This window comes from Cnephaeus nilssonii (genome assembly GCF_951640355.1).
Source record: "Cnephaeus nilssonii genome assembly, chromosome: 3".
Taxonomy (NCBI): Eukaryota; Metazoa; Chordata; class Mammalia; order Chiroptera; family Vespertilionidae; genus Cnephaeus; species Cnephaeus nilssonii.
In genome coordinates this window covers 41,297,758-41,312,621 of record NC_137074.1, presented here as the reverse complement: position 1 = coordinate 41,312,621, position 14,864 = coordinate 41,297,758, and the positions used below count along the sequence as shown (strand labels likewise).

At 43.1% G+C, this 14,864-nt stretch overlaps 1 protein-coding gene across 1 annotated transcript in view; it reads left to right on the top strand.

Moving 5' to 3' along the window:
- Positions 1-14,864, top strand: part of MCF2L2 (MCF.2 cell line derived transforming sequence-like 2) — a gene marked incomplete at its 5' end in the record, with an annotated part of 193,282 nt that overhangs the window by 77,118 nt on the left and 101,300 nt on the right. The window contains 3 exons of the mRNA XM_079763591.1: positions 1,553-1,744; positions 4,460-4,651; positions 10,380-10,557. Of these exons, the coding sequence (XP_079619717.1) occupies positions 1,553-1,744; positions 4,460-4,651; positions 10,380-10,557 (562 nt within the window). The remainder of the gene's footprint in view (positions 1-1,552; positions 1,745-4,459; positions 4,652-10,379; positions 10,558-14,864) is intronic.

Genomic DNA, 14,864 nt, shown 5'->3' with positions numbered 1-14,864 from the left:
GCCTTTCCTAGGATAGTATTCTTTCCTAGAGAGCACCTGCTCAGTGGGCCCTTCTCCCACCGTCCTGTTTAAAATAGCAACTGCTCCACCCGCACTCCTTGTCCTCCCCCTCCCTGTTTGATTTTTCTTCATGGCACTCATCACTATTTAAGATATTTGTTTATTGCTTGTGTCTCCTATTAACATGTAAGCTTCATAAGGGCAGGGGGTTTTGCTTGCTTTGTTTCCCACTGAACTCTCAGTACCTGGATGGTGCTTGGCACATGGTAAGCCTCAATAACCTGTGAGGATTGAAAACAGGAAAATATAGCACATGTGGTTAGAGCAAAGCAAGCCATGCAGAGAGAGGGAGATGTGGTTGCTGAACAGATGAGGTCAGAGCAAACAGTGAGCTATGGTTACAGGAAAGGGTTTATAGGAACACTAGAGGCCCAGTGCATGATTAAATCATGCACGTGTAGGGTCCCCTAGGCCTAACCTGCCATCCAGGCCATATCCACTGCCCCACAAACACTGCTAGCAGCCTGCTCCCCGCTTTTGATGGCAAGGGTCTGCTGGTGCTGGAGCGGACACACAGCTCCCCGCTTTTGATCGCGGGGGAGCTGGGTGCCTGTCCCCTCCGGCACCAGCAGACCCTTGCTACCAGAACACGTCAAACATGCCCAACCTCTAGGCCAAGTACCACATGGCTTGACCCTCACTTCAGGTCTTGGTTCCTGTGTCAAGGGTTCTCAGGACCACAGCTGAGAACGCGCCGGAGGCTTCTGAAAGGCCTGGTGCCGGAGGGGACAGGCACCCAGCTCCCCTGCTTTTGATGGTCCATGGCGGGACTCGGGCTCGCTGCCCCAGAGGCCCCTTCTGTGCCGCAGCACAGCCATGACGCAGACGATGAGCTCGCGCTGCCGCTGGCGACGCGAGCTCAGCGTCCTGCTGGCCCAATCGGCCACCCCAAATCCCGCCCCCCGCGCCTCCTAGCCAATCGTGGGCATAGCGAAGGTACGGTCAATTTGCATATTTGTCTATTATTAGGTAGGCTATTTCTTAAATCACATGACTCCCCCATAGAGTTGTCCAAACCAGATCTTTACCTTTTCTTAACTTCAGCTCGCTCCCTGCTCTTCGCAGGGCCACGTGTTTGTCCTTTTTTCTTTTCCACTTAGTTGACAGTGGGATTCAGAGTCTCCTATTCTGTGCAGTATAATAGCTCTGCCCTAGAAGTTATCACATTGTAATCATTTAATTATTTGTATAATTTATTTAATATGTGAGTTCTCCATTAGGCTGAAAGTTTCTGGCTTGTTAACACTATGTCCTCAGTGCCCATCCCAGAACCCAACAAATACTTGAATGAATGACTTGTTTTTCTTCATAGTGACAATGGCCCTGGATTAGGCCAGATTTCTTGGGAAAGGAAGAGCCTGCCCAGATTCCCCAGCCCCAGACTTTCAGCCTAAACCCTGAACCAGCATCTCCTTAGCCTCTCTCTAGGATTGGAGCACACAGTGCCAGGCAAATATCAGCCTCGTCATGACTTGGCTGTAATGCTTTGCAGGAGTCCTTGGAAAAGGCCCAGCTGCTTGCAGTAATCGGGGACCAGTTCATCCAAAGCCACCACTATGCAGCGGACTCCATCAGGCCCAAGTGTGTGGAACTCAGGCACCTCTGCGATGACTTCTTCAATGAAAACAAGAAAAAATATGACATTTTAGAAAAGTCTTTGGAATTACATAGACAGCTGGACAAGGTGAGCAAAACAAAGCTGTGACAGTGATGTCTGCAGAATTTTCTGTAAAGCCGTCTTAACAGACTTGACTTCCCTGCCCCACATGGCTGCTGAGAAGATAAAGAACTTCATGGGAAACAGAGCTCAAGAGGCATTACAAGTTGCAGATTCTAGGTCAGAGGAGTACTGAAGGTCAAAAGTGCCTCAGTCATCCCACCACATCCTATTAGAATAAATTGTCTGTTTCCCTGGGTGTGGACCCAGACTTAGAGAGTGTGCTCTGGCCTTAGCCGGTTTGGCTCAGTGGATAGAGTGTCAGCCTGCAGACCAAAGGGTCCCAGGTTCTATTCCGGTCAAGGGCATATACCTTGGTTGCAGGCTCCTCCCCAACCCCGGCCCTGGTTGGGGCACATGCAGAAGGCAACCAATTGTGTTTCTCTCACATCAATGTTTCTCTCTGTCTTTCCCTCTCTCTTCCAATCTCTCTAAAAATCAATGGGAAAATATCCTCAGATGAGGATGTAAACAAAAAAAAAGAAAAAAAAAAAGAGTGTGTTCTGGCTTGGCCCTGTGGGACATTTTTTTGATTCCCCCTCAAGCATACAGAGACTGAGCCCTCTATTTGCAGAGCGCTTCTTCTCATCTGAAGGCCTCAGATTGTGAATCCTTTGGGAAAAGCTTAAGTTATAATGACCATTTGTACATTCCTACCATTTATAGAGGACCTATTAAGTTCCCTGTGGGAGCATAATTATGTCATCTATTTAATCCTCAAGACAAGTCATGAGGAAGGTATTAATGGCCTCATTTTACAGAGGCGGAAACTGATATTCAACGTGGTTAAGTCCAAGGGTTGCAACACTTAGTGCATGAGAATTGTCAGGTGAGCTTGCTATCTTTCAGATTCCCTGGTTTACCACTCTGGAGACTGAGATTCAGTAAGTCTAGGGGCGATGCCGTAGAATCCGTGTTTTCAGCAAGGGCCCAGGTGATTTTGGTGCAGGTGGTACAGGGACACGCTGAGAAACCCTGGGGTAAGTGACGGCCTGAGACCGCACATGGAGGAAATAGGGGATTGCAGATTTGAAGTCAGGACTGCCAAGTTCAAACCCCAGACTCCAGAGACGAGACAGCAATGCTGTGTGAGCAGAGGGCTCACAGGGAGGGAGTGCGGCCTCTGGTGCCCTTTGGCAGTGATCTCTTGGACAAGTGCCCAGGCAGCAGGGACAGTGACTTTTGGAGCCTTCCCTGTCAGCTGTTCCCAAGCAGCACGTGGTTCATGGCCATGAGTGGGGGAGCTCCATTCCTATAGCTCTTTCTCTGCGGTGACTGGGGGCACCTACCCAGGCTGTTTACATCATCCCATTGCCAAAGGGATTTTAATGTCAGTGAAATCCAGCTGTTCCAGAAGCAAGCGCCTCAGAAGCACCCGGTGCGCAGTCTGCTCTGTGGGCTGAACTCTCTGCAGGATCAACTACTGTTTCCCTCAGTCCATATCTGCTCCAGAGATAACTGCTGAGCTGAGTGTGTGTGTGTGTGTGTGTGTGTGTGTGTGTGTGTGTGTGTGTGTGTGTGTGTGTGTCTGGGAAAGCAAGTAGTTGCTGTGACTGCAGAAGACCCCAGCTTAATGTTTTCTGCAGATCTAGGCATGATGTTTCAAGACAAAGTTTTCACAGTATATATTAAAGCATGATTTCCTATTACTTCGAAAATCCAAAAATGTAGGAAAGAGGAGGGAAGAAGTTACTGGTGGATGCCTACACATCCTACTTCCCTTCTCATCCCCACACAGTGATAATTATTAACCTTTAAATATATTTATTGGTGTGTGTGTGTGTGTGTGTGTGTGTGTGTGTGTGTTATTCTAAAAGTAGTACACATTCAATGTAGATAATTTAGGGGGGAAATAGAAGACAGATTTAAGTTGCCTGTAATTTCCCACTTAGCGGTAACTCCTTTGGAGTGCTTTTCCCCTGTATAGTTACTTGACATAGCTCTTCAGGTCACCTGGAATGGAAATGCAGGTGTACTTGCTCTGGCAGCTCATGTAAATATTCAGGGATCACCAGGACCCTTGTCTTTCTGTGCACATCTTTAAAAAGTTGAACTGTTAGAATTCATCACCTACCTGGTTTCATCCCAGCATTCTGGAAAAGTGTGAGTACTGCTGTTCTGAGTTACAGAACTTTTCATTCTTGGATGCTTCCCTGGGAAAGACAAATGACAATAAGTGCAAATGTGGACAGAGGAAAGTCTTTTTGTTAAAAGGATAGTCCCTCCTGCAGCAAAACATGTAGGGGACAGGTCTGATGCTTCATTAGTTACCTTGTGCTCTTGTAACCAGTTAGGAGGTAAGACAAGTGGCCTAGAAGGTCAACCCGAAAAGTCATTGGTTACATTTCTCTGTAGTGAGACCAAACTTAGAAGTACTTGCCTTTCTCCTCCTGGAGCGATAGTAATTACTGTCAGTAGAAAAGGGCAGAATGTTTACACGATTCATTTTATTGGTTGGGTGACTTCCCTGAGAAGTGGACAGATGTAAAATTGGTTTGGGTTGGTCCACCTCTACAGTTGTATTTACAGGGGTTAGACCTCTCGACTTGATGCTGTCCCACAACAAGTTCCCAGTGTCCCAGAATCCTGGTAGACCCAGAGGAGCTCAGACCTCCCAAGGGACTGTGGTGGCTGAGCTGTGGTCAGGCTAACTGCACAGGGCACTGTGTTCCTTTTCCAAAGGTCAGCCGGTGGTGTGAAGCGGGAATCTACCTCTTGGCTTCCCAAGCTGTAGACAAGTACCAGTCTCGAGAGGGTGTTGACGTTGCCTTGACCGACATTGAGGCATTCCTGGACACAGCGAAGGAGTACCAGCTGCCCAGCCCCAAGGAGATTTACAACCAGTTTGAGTTGATTCTCACCCCTGATGTAAAGGTAATGTTGGTGGGTTATTTTCATCCTGTGGTTTGGAAGGAGGCACTGAGGGCCTTTGCCTGTTGCTGAAGAAAGTCCAGGCAGGATATCCTGAGCAGGTTAACCAGTTCTTGAGCTCTCAGGGGGCCTTTTAGACTCCTGGCAGACTGCTTCTGGGCAGACTGACCTTCCACAGTCTGACTCAGTCATTCATTTCCCTACAAATCTTCACGAGCATCTCTCATGTATTGTGCACTGTGCCAAGAACCAACAGCAAACAGAAATAGACACGGTTCCATCCCGCATGGAATTTACAGGGTAGTGGGAGAGGCTGACATTAATAAATGTCAAACACAAAAATGTGTTCCAAAGCTGAAATGAGTGCTCTGGAATTGGGATTCAGGGTCCTATCGGGTATGTGACAGCGGAACTTGACCTGGACCGGGGGTCACTTGAAGCAAGGCCTAGAGAATGAGTAGAGAAGATGGGGATCCTTTTCAGTCCGAAGGAACAGCGTGTGCAGAGGCCACAGGGCTGGAGGGAGCCTGGCGCAACTGCAGAACTCAAGGGTCAGCGTGGCTGGAGTACAGAGAGCAGACAAAGAATGTTTGGGGTAAGATTAGAGAGGGAAAGACGAGGTGGGGCTCTGTGGGCCATTTTAAGGAGTTCGGCCTTTCTTCTAAGAGCAGCAGGAAGCCACTACAGAATTTAAGCAGGGGAATAACTTGATCTGATTTGCTTTTGAGAGGAGCACTCTTCTGTGAAGCCAGTGAGTTATAGATAGCACGCCTTCCTCTGATACCCACATCACTTTGCATGTACCTCTGCTTGAAAGGCTTCTTCACCTCTTTTGAGTCATGGACCCTTTTGAGAATCTGATTCACCTATTTTTAGGGAGCTTGATGTAGGCAGTTTTTACAAAGATACAGGCAGGATTTAGGGAATCTAACAGGGATGGTGAAGCCCCTTGGGGCTAGCAAGAAACAGGGAGCAATTACAACCCTAATCCTGAAAGGCAAAGGGGACCTAGGAAGTGATGCAGCTGTGACTGTAAGAGAGGCAGCTAGTAAGGGCTGTGGCCTTGGCCAGAGGAATACTAGACACTGGTGGAGAAATATATACCACTACACTGAAAGGTCACAGGTTGGATTCCCAGTCAAGACACATACCCAGGTTGTGGTTTCTATCCCTGGTCAGGGTGCATATGGGAGGCAACCGATTGATGTTTCTCTCTCTCCCTCTCCATTCTTCTCTCTCTAAAATAAATTTTTTTATAAAAACAAAAACAAAAAACAGCTGTAGCCGGTTTGGCTTAGTGGATAGAACATTGGCCTGCGGACTGAAGGGTCCCGGGTTTGATTCTGGTCAAGGGCATATGCTTGGGTTGTGGGCTCGATCCCCACTGGGATATCTGCAGGAGGCAGCCAATCAGTGATTCTCTCTCATCATTAATGTTTCTCTTGCTCTCTCCCTCTCCCTTCTTCTCTAAAATCAATAAAAAATACATTTTTTAAAAAAGAATAAAATAGACCAAAATATCCCCAAAGCCCATCTATTCTTTTAGTTTGAAGTAAAATTCTAAGTTATAAGATTAAATATCCTATGTGTCAGAGAATGTTTTATCCACTGAGGGGTAATGACTTTGTTGTCAAAACTGGTACTTTACACATATAGAAATATTCCAAGATATATGTATATACACAGGTTGGTATAGACACATGGTTCTCTTTACTTGGCTAGCAGAGAGGGCCTAGAAACAATGAGACACCAGTATCAATGAGCACACCTAGCACCCAGAGCTTGGTTTCTAATACCATTCTCCAAGAAAAGAGGCTCCTTGGAGATATGACTGATTCTAGGACTGGGGCAGAAAATATACAAGGTGATCTTGGAACATCTTATAATGTCAAAAAGTAAGGAATTGCTAAAAAGCAAAACAAACCACAGTGACGGGACATAGGAGGCAATCGAAAGAGCTCCCCATGGCCGAAGCCGGAACAATCTGAGCAACATGATTGATAGAATAGTATTGGATTACAACCCAAAGTATAAAACAGATCTCCATGAATCCATGCTGATATAAATAAATGATGGGATACATAAATAAATAGATAGGGGGGAGGAAACTAATCTCACATGCAGAAGAATTCCAAATTATTTATGTAGATACTTAGCCCCCATGGAGATGGAGCAAAACTTCCCCATCCTTAAGTGGGGGCTACACATAGTGACTTTCTTCCAAAGGGTACAGTATGGGAAGGGAGAGATGGAAGAGTGACTTCACAGCAGAGAAAACTAATACACGACCTCAGCCAGGTGATCAAGGTCAACATCAACAGTATTAAGTCATGCACATGGTATGATGTGATATGATAAAAACGGCACTTCTATGGTCTTCCCCCCCGCAAAAAAAAACACATAACTTCAGTTTAATCATGTAAAAAAATCAGATAAATAACAACCGAGGGACAGTCTACAAAATACCTGATCAATACTCCTCAAAGCATCAAGGTCATCAAAAACCAGGAAAGGCTGAGAACTGGTCACAGCCAAGAGGAGCGGAAGTCATGACAACTAAATGTCATACGGTATCTTGATGGGACCCTGGGGGAGAAAAAAGGCACATTAAGTAAAAAGTAAGGAAACCTAAATAAAGTATGTACTTTATTTAATAGTAATGTACCTTGTTTAATAATTTTGTACTTTATTTAATAAAGTATATACTTTATTTAATAATTTTTTAAAAATCAGAATAATGTATCGATATTGATTGATTAATTATAACAAATGTACCATAGTAATGTAAGCTGTTAATAATAGTGGAAACTGAGTGTGGAGTATATGGGAACTCTTTATACTATTTTGTAATTTTTCTGTAAATCTGAAAACATTCTAAAAAATAAATTTTAAAAAATAAAACTTGTTTCTAAAAAGCTGGTACTCTAAGTCTAAAAGGTTGAATCTGCTACATTTAGGACATAATGATTACCAACACATCAGCCATTACACTGTTGTTCTTGTAGCAGCCACCTGTCTCTGAGGCTCCTCGAGGCATTTCCCTAGTGCGTGGCGATTGAGCTGCCCCCTTAGTGCCGCTGTTTTGATTTTTCTTCCTCATTCACTCTCAGCACCCCGTGTAGAGAATGAAACAATCTCAGTAGCAAATAGCAACATTCAGTTCTTCAGATGTTTACTGGGTACCCAGTTTGTGCTTTATCCTGAGAACACAATCCCGTACAGAGCCCGCAGTCATGGTGCTGACAGTGGAGTGGAAGACAAACGTTTCCTCAGCAGTGCTCCCAGGTCCAAGAGCATATAAAATGGGAGGGACAGAGGGGCACACAAGGGAGGCAGTGGTCAGGATCAAGTATGAAGAGGCTGGTGCTGCAGGATGAGGTGTGAGGTGTCACTGCAGGGCTTTTGAGCAGGTGAGTTACATGATCAGATTTAGATTTCAGAAAGGTAATTCTGAGAGAAAAAAAGAAAAAATAATTCAGATTGTGGTGTGGAGAGCGGATTTGCAAGTAAAAATAGGAGAAAGGGGGAAATGCAGTTGTTAATCTTGTACCCACCTCCCCCTGGTTTGAGCTTAGGAATTTAGGGTCTCTTCTGAATGCCTCACTTTAATTCAGTGAACCATTTGCAAGGTTCACTCTGGGGTCTTAAGGGATAGATGCAAAAGGGCAAAGATGATTCGAGTCCTGTCCGGTCCACGTGGTGAGTCGTTGGGGTCTAGCATGTGGCACTGACCTCACACCAGGGCTGCACAGCGTCCATCACCAATTTGACAGTCATTCATTCCGTCAGATTTCTTCTTTCTGCAGCAGTTAACACCCACGTCTCAATTTCCTCAAACTCATCACTGGGCCACAAGGGCAGGTAGTAGTGGCTGATCACCAATTCTAATCACCATCGAACTGACATTGCCATCACCCTGAATTAGGGAATTTGGTTCCTTTTGGGACTTGGACTCATAGCTGTGTTCTCAGAACCTCCGGTGCATTGTTCAGCCGTGCTTCCTGAGGCCAGGGGCACCTTCTCTGAAGAGACTCTTTAATCACAGACCCTGAACTTAATCTAGTCCAGGGGTCCGCAAAGTATAGCCTGTGGCCAGAGGGGCTTGCCATCTACTTTTGTATGTCAAGTTCCATCAGAACACAGCCACACTCATTCGTTTCTGAATTCTCTATGTTCTATGACTGCTTTTATGCAGCAACAGCCAAGTTCAGTAGTTACCTCAGGGACCAGATGGTCTGCAAAGCCTGAAGAGTTTTACTGTTTGGACCTTTACAGATAAGTTTGCCAAACCCTAGTCTAGACCAACCTGTCCAATAGAAATACAGTGCAGCCTGGCTGGTGAAGCTCAGTGGTTGAGCATCAGCCCAGGAACCAAGAAGTCACCGGTTTAATTCCCCGTTAGGGCACATGCCGGGTTGTGGGCTTGATCTCCAGTGTGTGTGTGTGGGGGGGGGGGGAGGGGGTGCAGGAGGCAGCCAATCAACGATGCTTCTCTCTCATCAAAGTTTCTGTTTCTCTGTCTCTCTCCCTTCCTCTCTGAAATCAATAAAGAATTTAAGTGTTATTCAGTGTGACTCCTTCTCTCTATGTAAGTAGGAAAGAAATAAACTGAAGAAATACCAGGGGAGAAATGAAACTCACAGACATTTCCAAAACTGACTACGTGTTCTAAAGCAGGGGCTCAGGAAATAAGAAACAAGACCCAAATGTCTTTGAGTTTCACCAAGGCCTGAATTCAGCTGAATGTTTCTTTTGGCCTCACTTGCAACATGACATCCCTCTAGCTCTGGTGGATCAAGGAGAGTGGGTACCTTTTCTTTGTCCTGCTGACTCTGGCATCTGTCTCGTGGATGATTTTAACCATCAAAAAAGGGACCCAGAATTAGAAGAGTTATGCAGGGTGCTTTGAGGATGCCTAATTCTGAAAGTACAAGCTCAGCACACACCCACAGAGGTTGCCACATTTCGCAACTGGAAAAGTAAATTTGTCTTTTTTTTTTTTTTTTTTTATGCTGGGCCATCTTCTGAGGGAAGGAGCCAGTATCTCGGAGGCAGGCCAGAAGTGTCAGTTATAGAAAAACTGTTGATGAGAGAAACATCAATGAGAGAGAAACATCGATCGGCTGCCTCCTGCACTTCCCCTACTGGGGATCGAGCCCACAACCGGGGCATGTGCCCTGACTGGGAATTGAACTGTGACTTCCTGAGTCATAAGTTGATGCTCAACCACTGAGCCATAACAGCTGGGCTGTTGTGTGTGGTTGTTTTTTTTTTAACTAAAGGTGCCTGTGGTTTCCTTGACCCTGTTTCAGAACTTACCCAATTCTTTCCCCAAGAACACTTAAACTCTTTTTCTCCATCAAGGCCTTAATTCATGGTGCATTCCTTATTTTTAAATTCCCCTGTTCTGTAAGTTGGCCTAATGCCCTTCATCCATGGCCTATGGTATCCTTTTCTACATTAATGGACAGGGCTGAGTGAACATTTACCCACTTACCATGTATTTAGCGAGTACTACCCTGTGCTGGAGATGCAGTAGTGAAACACAGTCGTTGCCAATCAGTGGGAGATTCAGACTCTGAGAAGCACATTCTGGTGCGAGGTGAGACATGGGATGACTTGCCTATGAGGGAGGTTGGGCGTGGGGAAAGGGGGAGATGGGTGAAAGGGAATGAGTCATGTCCTCAGGCTCAGTGCAGAGCAACCTCATGATTTGCTTTTGTTCCCGCAGGCCAACGCCCAGAAAGTCCTACAGAAGCTGGGCGATGTACAGGAAATTTTTCAGAAGAGGCAAATGAGTCTGATGAAACTGGCAGCCAGACAGACTCGTCCAGTGCAACCGGTGGCCCCCCATCCTGAGTCCTCCCCAAAATGGGTGTCACCAAAAACCAGCCAGCCTTCCGCCTTGGGTAGGTTGTTTGGGGAAGGAAGCTTTGTGGCTTTGTTTCATCGGTGCCCATAGGGTAGACATTGTGGTTGTTTAAGATGAGCAGTGGTTGTTGTTTTGACAGATAGTATTTAAAACAAACCACAGATATAAAATACTACAGGCATTGAGGACTCATAAAATTTGATAAAACTAAGTGCCTAGATGCAAGGAGAAGCTCACAGTCTAGCAGAGGAATAATACAAATGCGCAAGTAACATCTGCATAAAATAGACTCCATTAAGGACCTTTAAAAGTCCCACCAGATTCTATTAGCAATGGAGTGGTAAAGTTGGTTCTTCGAAAAGATTAAAGAAATAGATTAAGTCCTTATTACAATGCCACATAGGTTTATTTTTCTTTTTATTTAATTTATTAGAGGCCTGGTACATGAAATTTGTGCACGGTGTGTGTGTGTGTGTGTGTGTGTGTGTGTGTGTGTGTCCCTCAGCCCGGCCTTCACCCTCTCCAATCTGGGACCCCTCGGGGGATGTCTGACTACCGGTTTAGGGGCATTATCTCTAGCCATTAGGAAAATCACACAGAATGTCCTTGACATACAAACAGTGTGGTTTTATGAGTTGTTTTAATAATAATGACCATTCCTTTCAATAATATCTGCTTACATACAATACAGCTGGTACTATGTGAATTCAGAATGTTAATATCACAAAATCATAGAAGGTTGTAGTGGAAATAACCTTGAATTGTCTAGTCCACACTTTTATAAATATTGGAATTCCCTTTTCAAATATTTTGAATGCTTTTTGTCCTAAGAAGCTTAACCAACTTTTGTGGCAACCCAATTTCTGTGAAAGGACTGGGGGACTCTGGCAGCAGGCGCATGGGTCCAGCTGCACTGCATGCCTGCCGCCCCCCCCCCCCCCCTAGCAGAGCTGAAAGGACTGGGGGACTCCGGCGGGGCTGAGGGGACTGGGCGCTGCCATCTTGTGGCTATGGGCACCTCCATCTTTGTGATGGTGTGACTATCAATTTGCATATTCCCTCTTTATTAGATAGGATTGGGATTCGAAAAACCATACAGGTTTCAAGTGTACAATTCCATAAAACATCATTTGCATATTGCATTGTGTGCCCATTGCCCCAAGCAAAGTTTCTTTCCCTCCCTTTTCCCCCCCTTTGCCCACCTCCACCTAGCCTCTGGCTATCACCATACTATTGTCTGAGTCTATGATTTATCCCTTTACTTTCTTTCATCCAATCCCCCAACCCTCTTCCCCTCTGACAGCTGTCAGTCTGTTCCATGTAACCATGCCTCTGTTTCTATTTTGGTTCTCATTTATTTTGTTCATTAGATTCCACATGTAAATGAGATCATATGGCATTTATCTTTCTCTGACTGGTTTATTTAACTTAGAATAATAATCTCCAGGTTCATCCATGCTGCCACAAAAGGTAAGAGCTCCTTATTCTTTACGGTATTCCATTGTGCAAATGTACCACAGCTTTTTTTTAAAAAAATGTATTTTTATTGATTTCAGAGAGGAAGGGAGAGGGCGAGAAAGATAGAAACATCAATAAAGAGAATCACTGATTGGCTGCCTCCTGCACGCCCCCCACTGGGGATTGAGCCCCCAACCAGGGCATATGCCCTTGACCAGAATCAAACTGGGACCCTTCAGTTCTCAGGCCAACGCTCTATCCACTGAGCTAAACCAGCTAGGGCCACAGCTTTTTTTATTCACCCATCTACTGATGGGTACTTGGGCTATTTCCAGATCTTGGCTATTGTAAATAATGCTGCAATGAACATAGGGGTGCATATATTCAATTTTGTGTTTTGGGTTTCTTAGGATATATTCCCAGAAGTGGGATCACTGGTTCAAAGGCATTTCTATCTAATATTTTGTGGTAACTCCATACTGTTTTCCACAGTGGCTGCACCAGTCTGCATTCCTACCAGCAGTATACTAGAGTTTTCTTTTCTCTACTTCCTCACCAGCACTTGTTTGTTGACTTATTGGTGATAACTATTCTGGCAGGTATAAGATGATATCTCATCATGGTTTTAATTTGCATATCTCTGATTATTAATGACATTGAGCATTTTTTCCATGTCTATTGGTCATCTGTATGTCCTCTTTGGAGAAGTGTCTATTCAGGTCCTTTGCCCATTTTTTGTCTTCCTGGTGTGGAGTTGTATAAGTTCTTTATATATTTTGGAAATTAACCTCTTGTCAGATGTATCATTGACGAATATGCTCTCCCATTCAGTGGATTGTCTTCATTTTGTTTATGGTTTCTTTTGCTTTTTAGTTTGGTGTAATCCCATTTGTTTATTTTTTCCTTTGTTTCCCTTGCCCAAGGAGATATGTCAACAAAAATATTGTTATGAGAGATGTCTGAAATTTTACTCTCTATGCTTTCTTCTAGGACTTTTATGGTTCTGTGGCTTACAGTTAAGTCTTTTATCCATCTTGAGTTTATTCTTCCACATGGTCTTGATTACTATAGTTTATTACTAAGCCTTGAGATCAGGTAGTGTAGGTCTTCCAACTTTGTTCTTTTTCAAGATTGTTTTGGCTATTTTAGGATCTTTTCATTTCCATATACATTTTAGAATCCTCTTTTGATTTCTGCTGGGATTATGATTGAGATTGCACTAACTATATAGATCACTTTGGGGAGAACTGTTATTATACCAATATTGAGTCTTCTAATTTCATAAATATTATATAATTTTCCATTTATTTAGGTCCCCTATCATTTCTCTTGGCAACATAGTAGTTTGTAATGAAAAGATATTATGAATTTAATGGTTTTTAACCCTATAGTAAATAGAATTACCATATATAACTCTTAATAGGAATATATTTCTAAATGGAAATACAATCATGTTATCTATGAATAGAGACAATTTTACTTCTTCTGTTTCAATCTCTGTGACTTCCCCCGCCCCCCCCATGGCTTATTCTAATGGCTAGGACCTCCAGTATAATGTTGAATAGAAGTGGTAAGAGCAGACATTGCTGCATTTTCCTAATATTAAGGGAAAGAGTTCCTGTTTCACTTAAAGTATGATGTTAGTAAGTTTTTATAGATATCTTTTATCAGGTTAAGGACATTCCCTTCCATTCTTAGTTTGATGAGAGTTTTCATCATGAACGATTGTCAAATTTTTCAGATGCTTTTTTTTAGTGCTCTATATGGAGATGATTATATGATTTCCTCCATTTTGTTAATATGGTGCGTTACAGTGATTATTTTGAAGTGTTAAAACAATCATACATTCTGTGAGAAACCACTCTTGGACATGATGCATATGTTATTTGTTGCTTCATTATTTGAAATGCCCGTTACTAAGAAAATGCACATTCATAGTTGTTTTATCTTCCCGATGTACTGGCCCTTTTATAATTATAAAATGTCTGTTTTCCTCCTTATCTTTAGGAAAGCTATTTGTCTTAAAGTGTATATTAATACAGCCATCACAGCTTTCTCATGCTTAGTGTTTTCATGAGACACTTTTCCCATTCTTGTATTTGTTTTTCTTTTTAAAGTATATTTCTTGTAGGCAGCATATAGTTGGATCTTGCTTTTTAAATACATTCTGTCAACTTCTGCCTTCTAATTGGAGTGTTTAGTCTATTTATATACAATGTAATTAAGGACACAGCTGGATTTAAAGCTACTATTTTGTTATTTGTGGTCTACTTGTCTCATGTTTATTTCTCTGTTCCTTTTTTCCTACGTACTTTTGGGTTAGCAAATTTCTTGTAGTCTTCCTTTTTAATCCCTCTATTGACTTTTTAGCATACATACATCTTTGCATTGTTTTCCCCCAGATGTTTCTCTTAGGGATTATCATTATGCATCCTTAATTTGTGTCAATCTACTTTGAGTTAATGTTGTAGTAAAATATAGGAAATTTGCAGCAGTATAGTTCCACACACCTCCCACCCATCCTCTGTGCTATTCTTATCATAAATTTTGCATCTACATATGTCAAATCCCCAATATTGTGTTATAAATTTTTGCTATAAGCAATCATGTATCTTTTAAAGAAATCAAGAGAAAGGGAAAAATATATATATATTATTTTATATTTACCATCCTAGTCACCATTTTCAGTATTCTTTATTTCTTTAACTGAATTACCATCTTGTGTCATTTCACTTTAAGATGAAAAACTTCTTTTAGCATTTCTTGTTGTGCAGTGCTGTTTGCAACAAATTCTTTCATTTGTTATTTATCTGAAAATTATGGGAACTTTTGATAATTCTCCATTCAGTACAACTGTCTCTTATATATTCCAATTTTCAGAAGTAA